Source organism: Helianthus annuus, chromosome 8 (genome assembly GCF_002127325.2).
Source record: "Helianthus annuus cultivar XRQ/B chromosome 8, HanXRQr2.0-SUNRISE, whole genome shotgun sequence".
In the NCBI taxonomy this organism is placed as follows: domain Eukaryota; kingdom Viridiplantae; phylum Streptophyta; class Magnoliopsida; order Asterales; family Asteraceae; genus Helianthus; species Helianthus annuus.
Window position 1 is genome coordinate 60,114,031 of NC_035440.2, and position 14,101 is coordinate 60,128,131.

Here is a 14,101-nt window from a genome sequence, read left to right on the forward strand (position 1 = left end):
AGTAATAGCTCGTGTGCTGGATAAGAAGCAAGAGGAATCGGAGCTGGAATCACAACAAGGGGAAGATACTCAGCAGGATCGCCATCAATAGGCTCATAGGCACCCTCGGGTAAAGCGAAGGGCAAGGAGTCATTAGTATGCTCATCAATGCCGTCGGGTAGAACGAACGGCTGGAAGTCATCATCATCCGTGCTCGTGTAGTCTGAGGTATGCACCTCATGCTCCGATGACACAATGTCATCTGACACTATGGGTAGAGGTCCAGTGGTATCTGAGTCTCCGGTGCCTGATGTATCCATGTGTCTGTAACACAATCACAAGTATGCACAAATAATCAGTAAATCAGGTAATCACATAAGTTACCAAATAATAATCACATAATTCTCCTAGTCCCACTAGCCTCCCAGCCTCCCAGACTGTCCTTCCTAGTCCCACTAGCCAACTTTCCCAGCCTCCCAGACTGACTCCCTAGTCCCACTAGCAAACTTTCCCAGCCTCCCAGACTGACTCCCTAGTCCCACTAGCAAATTCTCCCAGCCTCCCAGACTGACTCTCTAGTCCCACTAGCAAAATTCTCCCAGCCTCCCAGACTGACTCCCTAGTCCCACTAGACAACTACCTCGATCCATTAGATCGAGCCTCGGCCTCCCAGACCGAGCCTCAGTCTCCCAGACCGAGCCTCAGCCTCCCAGACTGAGCCTAAAAATAATAAATAAAATATGCTCAACATTTGTTTATAAAAACGTTTTGGATCTGGACTTAAGTGGTATGCAGAAAAATGTTTTCGTGAGAGCCCTAGTGATCATAGTCTAGACTCGAGAAGGAATCCTAGTTCGCTATGATCAGAGCTCTGATACCAAGCTGTCACACCCTGGCTTTGTGGAAGCGTGGTTAATTTGGTGTGACTTCTTAATACCATAGCTTAATCATAACAAGCTATATGAAATAAAAATATGCAAGATCATCCATTAAAAATAAAAATATGAAACATTGTCTTAATGGGTTAACACCCAACAACCATAACTTGTCTAATCATTACAAATGCAAACTTAAAATAAACATGGTTCAGGGACTGTGACTTGTCCAGGAAAGAGTCACAAGCCTCGAACCCTGGATGACCTCGGGTCTAATGCAGCGGAAAACAAGCCATACCGCGCCAGATCGTTAATTTCCTGAAATACATGTAAGTGGAAAAATCAACAATAATGTTGAGCGAGTTCATGCGAAAGTGCGTAAACAAACCTTTATCTTTATCAAAAACCTGGTATGTAGCAAATAAGGAAAAAGAGATCACCAATGGTTTGTAAGGCCATTGATATGTGTGAAGTGCAAGTAGGGATGACTCAAACCTAGCGAATTTATGCGTCGGGCACTAAGTCACCCCGAGGTCCGTTATGCTGGACCTGGGGCTGGGCTCGCTACACCCAGATAGATCTACCGCTCCTGTCCCTCGGTCCTACTACGAGGATTAATGGCCTCAAGTTGCACCTACCCACTCACATGATCTGAGTAACAAACCTCCTTACGCTAACCATACCATGTATCAAGTATTCATAATCATAGTAACATGTATTTCACCCCCGCAGTTTATAAAACTGAAAACAGTTAAGAGGAAAAAGGGGGACATGAACTCACAGTGAGTGCGTCACAATATCAAGTAATCCAAATATCCAACTGCTGCGCAACGACCTACATGTGCTAATTCTATTAGACGGATGGCCGTGCCTTAGCTTTATAGTTTAATTTTTCGGGAAACAGTTAGACAACCGTTTCTTGTATATACTTGGTAGAAAAATCTCCTTCCCAAGGATGGGGGATTTAATACATGCGTGTTTATAATATTAAGTCTCACTTAATATATTTTATTTCTCATCCCAAAATATAATTATTTTTCTCAAAAATAATATATTTTCTCTTTACATAATACTTTCCAAAATAATACGTTGACAATATCCGCATTCGTGAATATTTCCGTATAAAGCGTAAGTTACGTTTTGGCGATTAAGTGGTAATAGTAATTACCGTTGTAACTTATATGTTTGTCGTGTAGGCGTTGGTATTATTTTGGGTTCGACAAAGTTTGTAAATATTATTTTTACTCTAAAAATAATAATTATACATTTTCACAAAATAATCATAAACAGTGTTGTGAAAAATATATTTATCGAATAAATATTTATCACGTTTATCTTTGTGAAAACCCCACCTCCGAATATTTGTAAATAATAGTCATGGCGAAATATATTTGAAAATATGTCAAAAGTAGTCTAACACTTGTAAATAATTCTAAGTGTTAGTTTTTAGAAAATTTCGCCAGAGTTTCCCCTGTAACTGGAGGTGGCCACGCTTTCAAGCGTATCATTTTCTTTTACAAAATCATTTCAACAATTCTTCAAATCAACCAATCAATTTCCAACACATTAAACAAGTTTCAACAAATCAACTTGTAGACTAGTATGTAAAATCGCATTATTACATGAACTTGTAGTTTTTCTAGAACTATTGTGTAGATCTCGTTATATTTAGTGGATCTATGTATAAAATAGTTTAGTCTTGCAAAAACCCTGTTTTTGGAACAAATCACTCTTTACAACTTCCCGACAATTTTTATAAAAATTGTTATTTTGTCGGATCTTTCGTTTCACAAGTGTTTATACACTTGTAGTTTATAAAAATCATCTTTGTTAGCATGTTATCCAACTTATATAAAACATGATTTTCTCGACACTTGGTTCTACGAATGTACAACTTATACATACGTAGATCGGCTCGTTTTAAATACTATTTTTCATGTCAAAACACTTTTACACAAGTTCATGTTTCCCGTGTGGTGGAGTTTCACCTTTTAACCCTTGTACAAAAGAAACAAGTGTATGTCAAGATTCGGGATCTTAACAAAGTCGGGTTAAACGATGATAAGAGCCACCACATCGTAGATCGGGTCTCTACAACCAACATATTCAAATACTATGACTTTTACACAAGACATGACCTTTTATCCAACGATATTCGAGTTTTTGTAGACTTTAAAGATTCAAAAGATGGGTTACCGACTTTTAACCGTTAAAAATCCTTTTAACCACTTTAGATACGATCAAGAACAAGTTTTAAATGTTATACCTCTAGCTCGGGGCTAGGGAAGATCTTTGGCGAAAATGGCGTGGATAAAAGAAAATGAACGTGGTCCTCCAACTTCCGCTTGCTTCAAGCTTCCTCGTATGTGATCCCTGACACTTGTATGAGCTTGGAACTTGCAAGACGAAAACCGAAACGGATGGATGGCTTGGGGGTGCTCTCGGCCGAGAAGAGAGGAGCAAGAGAGAGTGAGAGTGGGTGTTGGAAAGTGTGAGAGTCTTGTGTGTGGTGGTGGGTTTATATAGAAAAATTAAGCGTTATCGTCCATCGGTTCACAAGGCCTCTAGATATCCACGAAATCTAATAAAATAATAAAAAGTGTACCCTCTAGTTCCATTAGAATGGAACCGGCCTAAAGGGGGGTGGGGTCACCCGGTTGGATCTCGATCGTTCAGTTAGTGTTTAGTTTGGTTAAGTCGGTTAACTTTAGGGATTAACCCCGTTAGTTGTTTAATGCGTTATAAGGCGGGTGTTAGGGTAATCAGGGACCCTAACTGGCTCAGAAAAATACCAATAATATTTCTGGTAATATTTTTATGTTCCGGGTATAGTCCGGTTGTTCGGTTGGATAGTAATCCGTTAAAGTGCTTAAGTAATCCTTTAAGCGTCGTAATTAATATTTTTAGCGACACAATTTATTCTGCAAAGTGTCAGGAATAATTCCTCGTATTTTGGCACTTTATTAGTTAGCTAGAAGCTAGTGTGTTGCTAAAAGTGCTGTGTTTTGTGCTTAAAATACGTTTTTGGCACATCCAATCTCTGTATCTTATTCCTAGAGACGCAATTATACAACCCTTGTATTCCTACACACACTATGGGTGTAGTAAAATATTTCTGGCTCATACAGGCCTTTAGAGGCAGTGTCTGCCTGATGCTGGCTATATCAGCATGTCAAATAGGTTATCCGTTCAAATGCTACTGTGCTTTTGTGCATCATGTTTGTCACTAGAGTTCAGTAAGTAATAATGTAGTGACGGAAAGATCAAAGTATGATGCAGATATGTACAAGTATCAACAATCAAGTAGCAGTTTATCAGAAATCTCAGTTAAGCACAGTAATTAGGCAACAATTAATAGTTAATTAAGTCGTACGGATACCTGGTTTTGTGAGGGTTGTCACAGATCTGAACTAGGATTACTAGTATATCTACTTAGCCTACTCACAGCATATGCTAAGTCTGGTCGAGTACATGACATGAGATACATAAGACTGCCAATGATCCTTGAGTATTCCAATTGAGCAACACTCTCGCCTCTATTTTTTGACAAATGTAGAGAGGTATCAATTGGAGTTTGAGCTACACTCGTGTCCCCAGGATTGAACTTCTCAAGAATCTTATCCACATAATGAGATTGACTTAGCACCAAACTAGTTTGGGTTCTAATGATCTTTACTCCAAGAATCACATCAGCTAGACCCATATCTTTCATGTCAAATCTCGCTTTCAACATGTCTTTAGTAGATCTGATCATCTTATCATCACTCCCAATGATAAGCATATCATCTACATAAAGGCATAAGATCACATAACCCTTAGAAGTGTCTTTCACATAGACACATTTATCGCATTCATTTATTTTGAAACCACTGTTAAGCATAACTTGGTCAAGTTTTTGATGCCATTGTTTTGGAGCTTGCTTCAAGCCATATAATGACTTGACGAGTTTACACACTTTGCCCTCTTGGCCAGGAGCAGAAAAACCCTCTGGTTGCTCCATGTAAATCTTTTCCTCTAATTCCCCATTGAGAAATGCAGTTTTTACATCCATTTGATGTATTTCCAAATTTCTCAAAGCTGCAATTGCAAGCACAAATCTAATTGAGGTTATTCTGGTCACAGGCGAGTATGTGTCAAAATAGTCAAGACCTTCCTTTTGTCTAAACCCTTTGATCACAAGCCTTGCCTTGTACTTGTCGACAGAGCCATCAGCTTTCATCTTTTTCTTGAATATCCATCGATATCCAAGTGGCTTGCACCCTAGTGGAAGATCTACTAGCTCCCAAGTATGATTCTGCAAGATAGAATCAATTTCACTCTTGATGGCTTCTTTCCATTGAGGTCCATCTGAAGAGGTAACTGCTTCTCGATAGGTTTGAGGCTCACTCTCAACTATGAATGTAAGAAAGTCAGGCCCAAAGGATTTCTCAGTCCTTTGCCTTTTACTTCTTCTTGGCTCACCCTCTTCAACCTCTAATTGTTCTTGAGTTTCCTCTCGAACAGTCTCATCAACCATTGTTGATGAACATGCATGATTGGTTGTTGAAGAACCCGCATGAGTTTGTACTAACATTGGAAACTCTTCTTCAAAGTAAGTCACATTTCCTGGCCTTGTCTCTATGATAGAGTCCTTGTGCACATCAGGATTCTTGGATTCATATACAAGAAAACGATGTGAGCTACCGTTTTTGGCATATCCAATGAAAATACAATCAACAGTTTTTGGCCCTATTCTAAGTGCCTTAGGGGGTGTAACAATCACCTTGGCCAAGCACCCCCACACTTTCAAGTATTTATAGGATGATTTATGTCCCCACCACAACTCATGAGGTGTTATGTCCTTATTCTTAAAAGGTATTTTATTTAACAAAAAAATTAGCCGACAAAATGGCCTCCCCCCACATGTCCTGGCTCATCCCAGAACTTATCAACATGGCATTCATCATTTCTTTTAGTGTACGATTCTTTCGCTCCACGATGCCATTTGATTGGGGTGTATAAGGAGGGGTACACTCGTGTATTATGCCACTTTTTGCACATAATTCCCCAAATGGTGAAACATATTCACCTCCTCTATCACTTCTCACACGTTTTATTTTCTTGTTGAGTTGATTCTCAACTTCAGCTTTATACAAGATAAACTTGTCAATTGCTTCATCCTTACTCTTAAGTAAGTAAACATAACAATATCTTGTATTGTCATCAATAAAGGTAATAAAATATTTATTACCACCTCTGGTAGGAATTGATTTTAAGTCACACACATCAGTGTGAATCAGATCAAGGGGTTCAGTTATTCTTTCAACTGATTTGAAGGATGATCTTGTTTGTTTGGCTTCAACACATGTTTTACATTTTGTTTTAGAGTCAATGGCAAAAGTTGGTATGTAATCTAATTTAATTAAACGACGCATCGAATTAAAATTTACATGACCAAGACGTCCATGCCAAACATTAGGAGACTCAACCAAGTAAGCAGAAGTACTAGCACTTTTATTCACGTTTTTCTTAACAGCCATTACATTAAGTTTAAACATGCCATTCTGGGCATAGCCCTTTCCAACAAACATACCACGCTTAGTTAAAACAAAATTATCACTTTCAAAAACCAAACGAAAACCATGCTTGTTAAGCATCCAACCCGACACAAGACTCTTGCGCAGGTCTGGAACATAAAGCACATTCTTCAAAGTGAGCTCTTTCCCAAAAGTCCACTTCAAGATCACATCACCTTCTCCCTTGATATCAGCTGTAGCAGCATTACCCATGTACAACTTTTCTCCCACCACCTCTTTAAATGTATTAAAGAGGGTCCTATCTGGGCACACATGGCGGGTTGCCCCAGTATCAACCCACCACCCTTTTGGCTCGTTATATGGAGCCCAAATTTTTCTCATTCGACCAACGACATAAAATTCTTACAATTTTACAAGATTTTGACATGACCCGTTCGTAGTAAGTACTTTTCTCCCTGTTTTTAACTATACCATTACTATTAATACTACGACACTTTCCATCATAACAAAAGTTAAGTCCATATATGGTTCGCCATGAACATTTTGTACAAACTAAACAAAAGTTTAGTATCCAAACTTCTTACTAACAAACTAGACACTTACTAAATAACATTTACTAGACAAAATGGTAAGTTAACCCATCAAAACAAACAACTTGGACCGGAAGCGCATAAGGTCGACATTTCGTGCGTGTGTTCGGTCCGGGTGCGCCGCAATCAAGCAAGGGATTTACCTAGCATTCATAACAAAAACATTATTAGTTCATAACACATAGTACTTTAAAAATCCTTTAATTACCTATCATTGTTCGACCTGTTAACATGACTTGTTACCTTATTAGCATCCTTACTTCCATTCGGAAACATCCAACATATCACTTTCCGACTCATTCGCAATGAATCGTTACATACCATACTTTTCAATATACTTACATCATTTGACCCGTTATGAACATTTACAACAAATCCATAGTACCAAATACTACTATTCATAAAACTACATTTAAAGTAAATAAAGCTCATATGAACTTACCGCGATCTTGAGATGCTTTTGCCTTCGAGTGACTTGCGCCTTCTTCCTTCTTTGTGCCTATATGTCATAATCTCATACTTTAGCATTCTTAACATTACTTTCACAATCCTTATAGTACGTTATGGCGTTTACTAATCACATACATCATTGTCATAAGAAAATTGCATCATTTTAACAAGTATACATGCAAAAGCCATAACTAAACTCACTTAGGCATTTTGTCAAACACCTTGTGTGCGTATCACTAGTTTAGCATAATGTACAAGCATTTTAAGCACAACTTCCATAGTTCATTCTTTGAGTAACAAAAACATCCCTAACTTAGAAATTATCATTCTAATCATGATCACTTAATTCTAAATCAATTACATCTAACCTTTTCACCAACATTCATCAAATTAACATATAGAGCTTCACAATTTCTTGGTCATCTTTTATCATATGAATGGGTTTTACCCTAATCTATCATCATAGAGAAATTAAAGCATGATTTCAACTCTTACAAGTTCATATCATCTTGCATTCATGTTTGATTTCATAAAACATCACAAATTTCACATATCAAATTAATCAAACATCACCAAATCATGAAATTAGACTTACTTGATGTTAATTTCACTTAGGGATGAACATTCCTAACTCATGCATTGATAAACCTTCAACTTTTTCCCTTTCAATTTGAGAGATTTGTGATGTTAGGTAGCGTTTGGTATGAAGGAATAGAAGGTGGAATGGAATGGATCATTCTGATGGAATGAAAAAAGACATGTTTGGTTAGCATGTGGTAATGGAATGAAGCATTCCAATGGAATGTAACTCCTTCCAAATATAACAATTTCCATTCCTTGGTAAGGGGGTGTTTTTATTTCATTCCTTCAAGGAATGGAAAGAAATATATTATTATTATTATTATTATTATTATTATTATTATTATTAATATTAATACTAATATTAATATATATCAAAAGATTTATTATTAATTCTTTACTATTAATAAATTAATATTATTATTGAGGCAATTATATTTTTGTCATTTTAATACAATTGTGTTTCGTTACTTCGTCTTTTTTTATTTATCAAATTGTACAAAGTAATTTTTTATTTTATTCACATATGAGTAACCAAACATCACAATGGAATGGAATGATTCATTTCATTCCGTTGTCCATTCCATTACTTCGTCCATTCCATTTCCTCATTCATTCCATTACCCCGTACCAAACAGACCCTTAGGGTTTTGACTCCCTTGGCTCCCTCCTCTCTCTCGATCGAACACACTGCCAGACCAAACTGGCTTTCTTTTTTTTATCTAATTTTATTCTATATTTACACATTTAGCCCCTAACTTTTATGGTATGTTCATATTAGTGATTTTTCACACTAACTTTGTTACTTTTCTTTAGTTAACTTTATTCACATACAAAGGGTTTTTAACTTACCATTATTTATAAGACTTTCATAATGGTAAAAATTTATATTTACCATTCTTTATCATTAAATCCTCACTATTAGTTTATTATATTGCGACATACGAAAACTGGGGTGTTACAAGTCCACCCCCCTTATAAAAGGTTTCCTCCCCGAAACCTGACTACGTACCAAATAATTCCGGGTAGTGCTTTTGCATGTCATCCTCCGCTTCCCAGGTGAGATCCGATCCCTTCCGATGTTGCCATTGAACCAACACTTGTCGAACGGATTTGTTTCGGAGGTGCTTCACTTTAAAATCTTTAATTGCGACGGGCCTTTCAACATAATTCAACTTCTTATCCACTTCAATGTCATCCATAGGCACGTATGCCGTCTCATCCGCAAGGCACTTTCGCAACTGCGACACATGAAAGGTGTTATGAATCCCATCCAGCGCGGGTGGTAATTCTAACTGATATGCCACCGCCCCGACCCGGGCGAGTATTTTGAATGACCCGATGTATCGAGGGCCTAGCTTCCCGCGTTTACGAAAACGGATTATTCCTTTCCATGGAGAGTCCTTTAGTAATACATGATCTCCCACTTGAAATTCAATTGGCCGCCTTCGTCGATCCGCATAAGACTTTTGTCTATCTTGCGTTGCTTTTATTCTTGATCTAACCATATCTGTTTTTTTTCATTCGTCTTGGCCACTACTTCTTTTGACGCGATTTCTCGTTGACCCACTTCCCCCCAACAAACCGGGGTTCTACATTTCCTTCCATAAAGCATTTCGTACGGGCCATTCTTATGCTGTTATGATAGCTATTATTATATGAGAACTCTACCAAAGGTAGATGATCATCCCAGCTTCCTCCGAAATCCATGACATACGCCCTTAACATATCAACTAACGTTTGAATAGTTCGTTCTGACTGACCATCGGTTTGTGGATGGTAGGCGGTGCTAATGTGTAGTTGGGTCCCCAATTCATCATGAAACTTCCTCCAATAACGAGATGTGAACCGGGTGTCCCGATCGGATACTATAGACACCGGAACCCCATGTCGGGATATGATATCGTTCATATAGACTTCTGCCATCTTTTCTGAATTATAATTTTCCCGAATAGGTAGGAAATGTGCACTTTTGGTCAGTCGGTCAACGACCACCCATATTGCATCGTGCCCTTTTCTTGTCTTTGGAAGCTTAGTCACCAAGTCCATCGTTACATGTTCCCACTTCCACACCGGGATCTCCAAGGGTTGTAACTTTCCATACGGCTTTTGGTGTTCGGCCTTTACTTGGGAACACGTCAAACACTTAGCAACATACTTGAAAATGTCTCTTTTCATCCCCAGCCACCAATAGTTCATCCTCAAGTCTCGATACATCTTTGTAGCCCCCGGATGAACAGAGTATCGAGACTTGTGAGCCTCATTCAACAGTAATTCTTTCACACCACAATGCCGAGGTATCCAGATTCGGTTATAACCTCGTTTTCATACCATTTGCATTCTCTTCCAATTCATGAATAAACCCTTTCGTTCTTTCTTTCTTCGGGTCAACAGCATTTAAAGATTTCGTTTGAGCTTCTCGAATTTCATCAAGGAGTTTAAGAGTGACTACCATCTTCATGGATTTTACCCGAATCGGGGGTGGGTACTCCTTTCGACTAAGTGCGTCTGCCACTACATTAGCCTTCCCGGGATGGTAATGAATGTCACAATCGTAATCCTTAATGAGTTCCAACCATCTTCGTTGCCTCATATTGAGATCTTTCTGCTCGAAAAAATATTTGAGGCTTTTATGATCTGAGAAGATAGTACATTTCACCCCATAAAGATAGTGCCTCCATATTTTCAAGGCGAATACGACCGCCGCCAGTTCAAGATCATGAGTTGGATAATTGCCTTCATGTTGCTTGAGTTGTCTTGAAGCATAAGCAACGACTTTACCCCTTTGCATTAATACACAACCTAAACCTTGGTGAGAGGCGTCAGTATACACCACCAAATCATTCGTTCCATCCGGTAATGTCAATACTGGGGACCTTGAGAGCTTCTCCTTCAAGGTCTGAAACGCTCTTTCTTGTTCTTCGCCCCATATAAACTTTTCGCTCTTCTTTGTTAACTTCGTCATGGGCGAGGCTATCTTGGAGAAATCTTGGATGAACCTCCTGTAGTACCCAGCCAAGCCTAGAAAACTTTTTATTTCACTTGGATTCTTCGGGGTACCCAGTTCATTACCGCTTCCACTTTGGACGGGTCCACATGGACACCCTCCGCATCAATTATATGACCAAAAAACTGTACCTCTCTAAGCCAAAAGGCACACTTTGAGAACTTTGCATATAACTTTTCCTTGCGAAGTGTTTCTAATACATTACGCAGGTGGGAAGCATGTTCTACTTCACTTCGGGAGTATATTAGTATATCGTCAATGAAAACGATTACATACTTATCAAGCAAAGGTCAGCACACCCGATTCATCAAATCCATAAACGCAGCTGGCACGTTTTTTAACCCAAAAGACATTACTAAGAACTCGTAATGTCCGTATCGTGTTCGAAACGCAGTCTTCGGCACATCTTCTTCCCGCACACGCAATTGATGATAACCCAACCGCAAATCAATTTTCGAAAACCAACTTGCCCCTTGAAGCTGGTCAAATAGGTTATCAATTCTGGGCAAGGGATAACGATTCTTCACCATTAACTTGTTCAACTCTCGATAGTCGATGCACATTCGCATCGAACCATCTTTCTTCTTTACGAATAATACGGGCGCTCCCCATGGTGAAACACTTGGTTTAATGAAACCCTTATCGAGCAACTATTGAAGTTGCGTCATCAATTCTTTCATTTCGGTCGGGGCCAGCCGATAAGGGGCTTTAGCTACCGGCTTTGCATCCGGGTTAAGCTCTATCTTGAATTCTACTTCCCGCTCGGGCGGAAGCCCCGGTAATTCTTCCGGAAACACGTCCGGATATTCGTTCACTACATTTACATCTTCAAGCTTTGGAACACCTCGATCGGTGTCAATCACATAAGATAGATACGCCCTTCCTCTGTTCTTCATATGTTTAACAGCTTTGATTATAGAACACAATTTCGACTTGATGACCCTTTCCCCTTGAATACTTACCCGTTCCCCCCCCCCCCCCCCCGAGGTTACTACATGAATGACTTTCTTTTCACATTGAATTTCAGCATGGTTTTGGGCTAGCCAATCCATTCCTACAACTACTTTAAATTCCCCCATGTACATTGGAACAAGATCTATACTAAATTCCTCATCTTCGATTATTATCTTACAGTTTTTGCAAATATCGTGCAACAAATAGCTTTTACTATCAGCAACTTCCACCTCTAAGGGTATTAACATCTTTTCAAGCTTAAACGATGGGTGAGCTAACAATTCGTTAGAAATGAACGACCTACTAGCCCCGGAATCAAATAAAACATTCATAGGCATAGAATTAACCAAGAATATACCTGAAACCACATCCGGGCTAGCTTTAGCTTCATCCGAGGTTAACTGAAACATCCTCCCGCGAGCCTTGGGAGACTCATCCTTCTTTCCATCTTTCTTTGCCCCTTGTTGGAGTTTCGGACATTCCGCCTTAATGTGTCCCGTTTCATTGCAATTATAACACGCCTTTGGGTTTTCGGGGCACCTATAAAACGGATGTCCCTCTCGTCCACATTTGTAGCATCCCTTCTTTCCCGACAAACATTCACCCAAATGATGCTTCCCACATGTCTTGCAAGTCGGAATTTCACTAGTTGTTTTCCCCTTTTTGCTTTGGTCTTGATATCTTGCCTTTTTCGATGGGCTTGCGTTGGTAGGCTTCTCTGCTACCCTTTTCTCTCCCCGTTCAACCTGTCTTTTTATCTCAATTTCTCTATCTCTTGCCCATTCGATTAATTCATTTAACGTTGCACACTTGGAGGGATTTACAAATTCCCGATATTCAGCCTTTAACATAGCATGGTAACGTATAATTCTTTGCCTCTCAGTCCCCGCTATCTCCTCACAAAACTTCACCCTCTCAAGGAACTTGTTCGTTATCTCGTCAATCGTTTCATCCTTTTGTCTGAGACGTAAGAAGTCTTCCTGAATCTTATCGATTGCAGATTGTGGACTGTAATATTTCAAAAATGACTCCTTGAATTCTTGCCATGTTAATGACTGTACTTTATCATCCCCCAATTCCTTCGAGTATGCGTCCCACCAATCTTTTGCTTGAAGTTGTAGGAGGCCCGTAGCAAACATTACTTGGTCCTCCACTTCACATCTACTTCGTGTAAACACGGCTTCGGTACTTGAGATCCACCTTTGACAAGCTATCGGATCAACTTCCCCTTTGTATGGTAAGGGGTTACATGCCATGAACTCTTTGTACGTGCATCTTCGAATACTTTTCTTCACTTGCAGTTCACTAATCATTTCTTTCAATTCTTCCACCTTGGATGTTACCGAGGTATTAACTACCTCCAATACTTGTCCTTCGACTTCTTGAGCTAGTCGGGGTATACTAGCCTCAATTGCTTTCTTTACTTCTTCCACAACCATAGTTCTTATTTCATTTCGGCGTGCTTCATCGTCATCATTCACATTCACCATATCAGCCATCTACATAAAACATTCATTACATTCATTAGGTTTCATTTCATACTTGCCATCATCATGTTTCAACATCATTTTATCATGACACATTCCATCCATTATTCATACTTCATGCCTTGTCGTCATTGACAATCGTATCGTGTCATTCTTATTTTAGACATTCATTCATTCTTTCTATCATAACCAAGTTAATAATACGTAGCTCTCATTCTTTCCAATACGTAAAAGAATCACTCGTGACTAAATCATACTTAAACTTTCTTTGGAAACTCCACGTTTCCGACGATTTACATCATAATATTCTTTCTCCATTATACCTTGGTATCACTTTTCTTAACCTTTAGGATCTCATTATAACGTTCTTAATACTTTCCGTATGAATTAAACAATAAACAGAACAATATACTTCCAAAAGGCTGAAAATGGCCTCCACTGTAAGCTACGGTGGCTACCGTAGCTTACGGTGGCCCCTTTTCCTTTACGGTCCTGGGCTACTGTCTTACGGTGGCCACTTTCTCCCAGGTGCTACCGTAAGCTACGGTACCACCGTAACTTACGGTAACGCCCAGCGTACTATTATTGATTTTTCATGTTTTTCCACCCATTTTTGACCCGTATTACCCCTAAACTGACCCGATTCACCCCATATCTTCCCACA

The 14,101-nt window shown here is 39.1% G+C and overlaps 2 protein-coding genes and 1 long non-coding RNA gene across 3 annotated transcripts; all 3 read right to left on the reverse strand.

The window, feature by feature from the left end:
• Window positions 1–6,873: 6,873 nt before the first annotated feature.
• On the reverse strand, window positions 6,874–8,177 carry LOC110871159. The gene is made up of 3 exons (XR_002553522.2): window positions 8,006–8,177; window positions 7,403–7,459; window positions 6,874–7,103 (listed from the first exon to the last, which is right to left on the reverse strand). It is a non-coding gene; the product is annotated as an uncharacterized LOC110871159 (long non-coding RNA).
• An 816-nt stretch (window positions 8,178–8,993) lies between these two features.
• LOC110870086 lies at window positions 8,994–9,497 on the reverse strand. Its single transcript, XM_022119285.1, has one exon. It carries the CDS (start codon window positions 9,495–9,497, stop codon window positions 8,994–8,996), a length of 504 nt encoding a protein of 167 aa, XP_021974977.1.
• Window positions 9,498–11,646: 2,149 nt separating this feature from the next.
• Window positions 11,647–13,449, reverse strand: LOC110870087. The gene has a single exon (XM_035976008.1). The coding sequence runs from the start codon at window positions 13,447–13,449 to the stop codon at window positions 11,647–11,649; it is 1,803 nt and encodes a 600-aa protein (XP_035831901.1).
• Window positions 13,450–14,101: the final 652 nt, after the last annotated feature.

Bases quoted from the DNA above. Each gene is read 5' to 3' on its own strand.
- LOC110870087 (XM_035976008.1), bottom strand. From the start codon at position 13,449: ATGGCTGATATGGTGAATGTGAATGATGACGATGAAGCACGCCGAAAT.
- LOC110870086 (XM_022119285.1), bottom strand. From the start codon at position 9,497: ATGGTTAGATCAAGAATAAAAGCAACGCAAGATAGACAAAAGTCTTAT.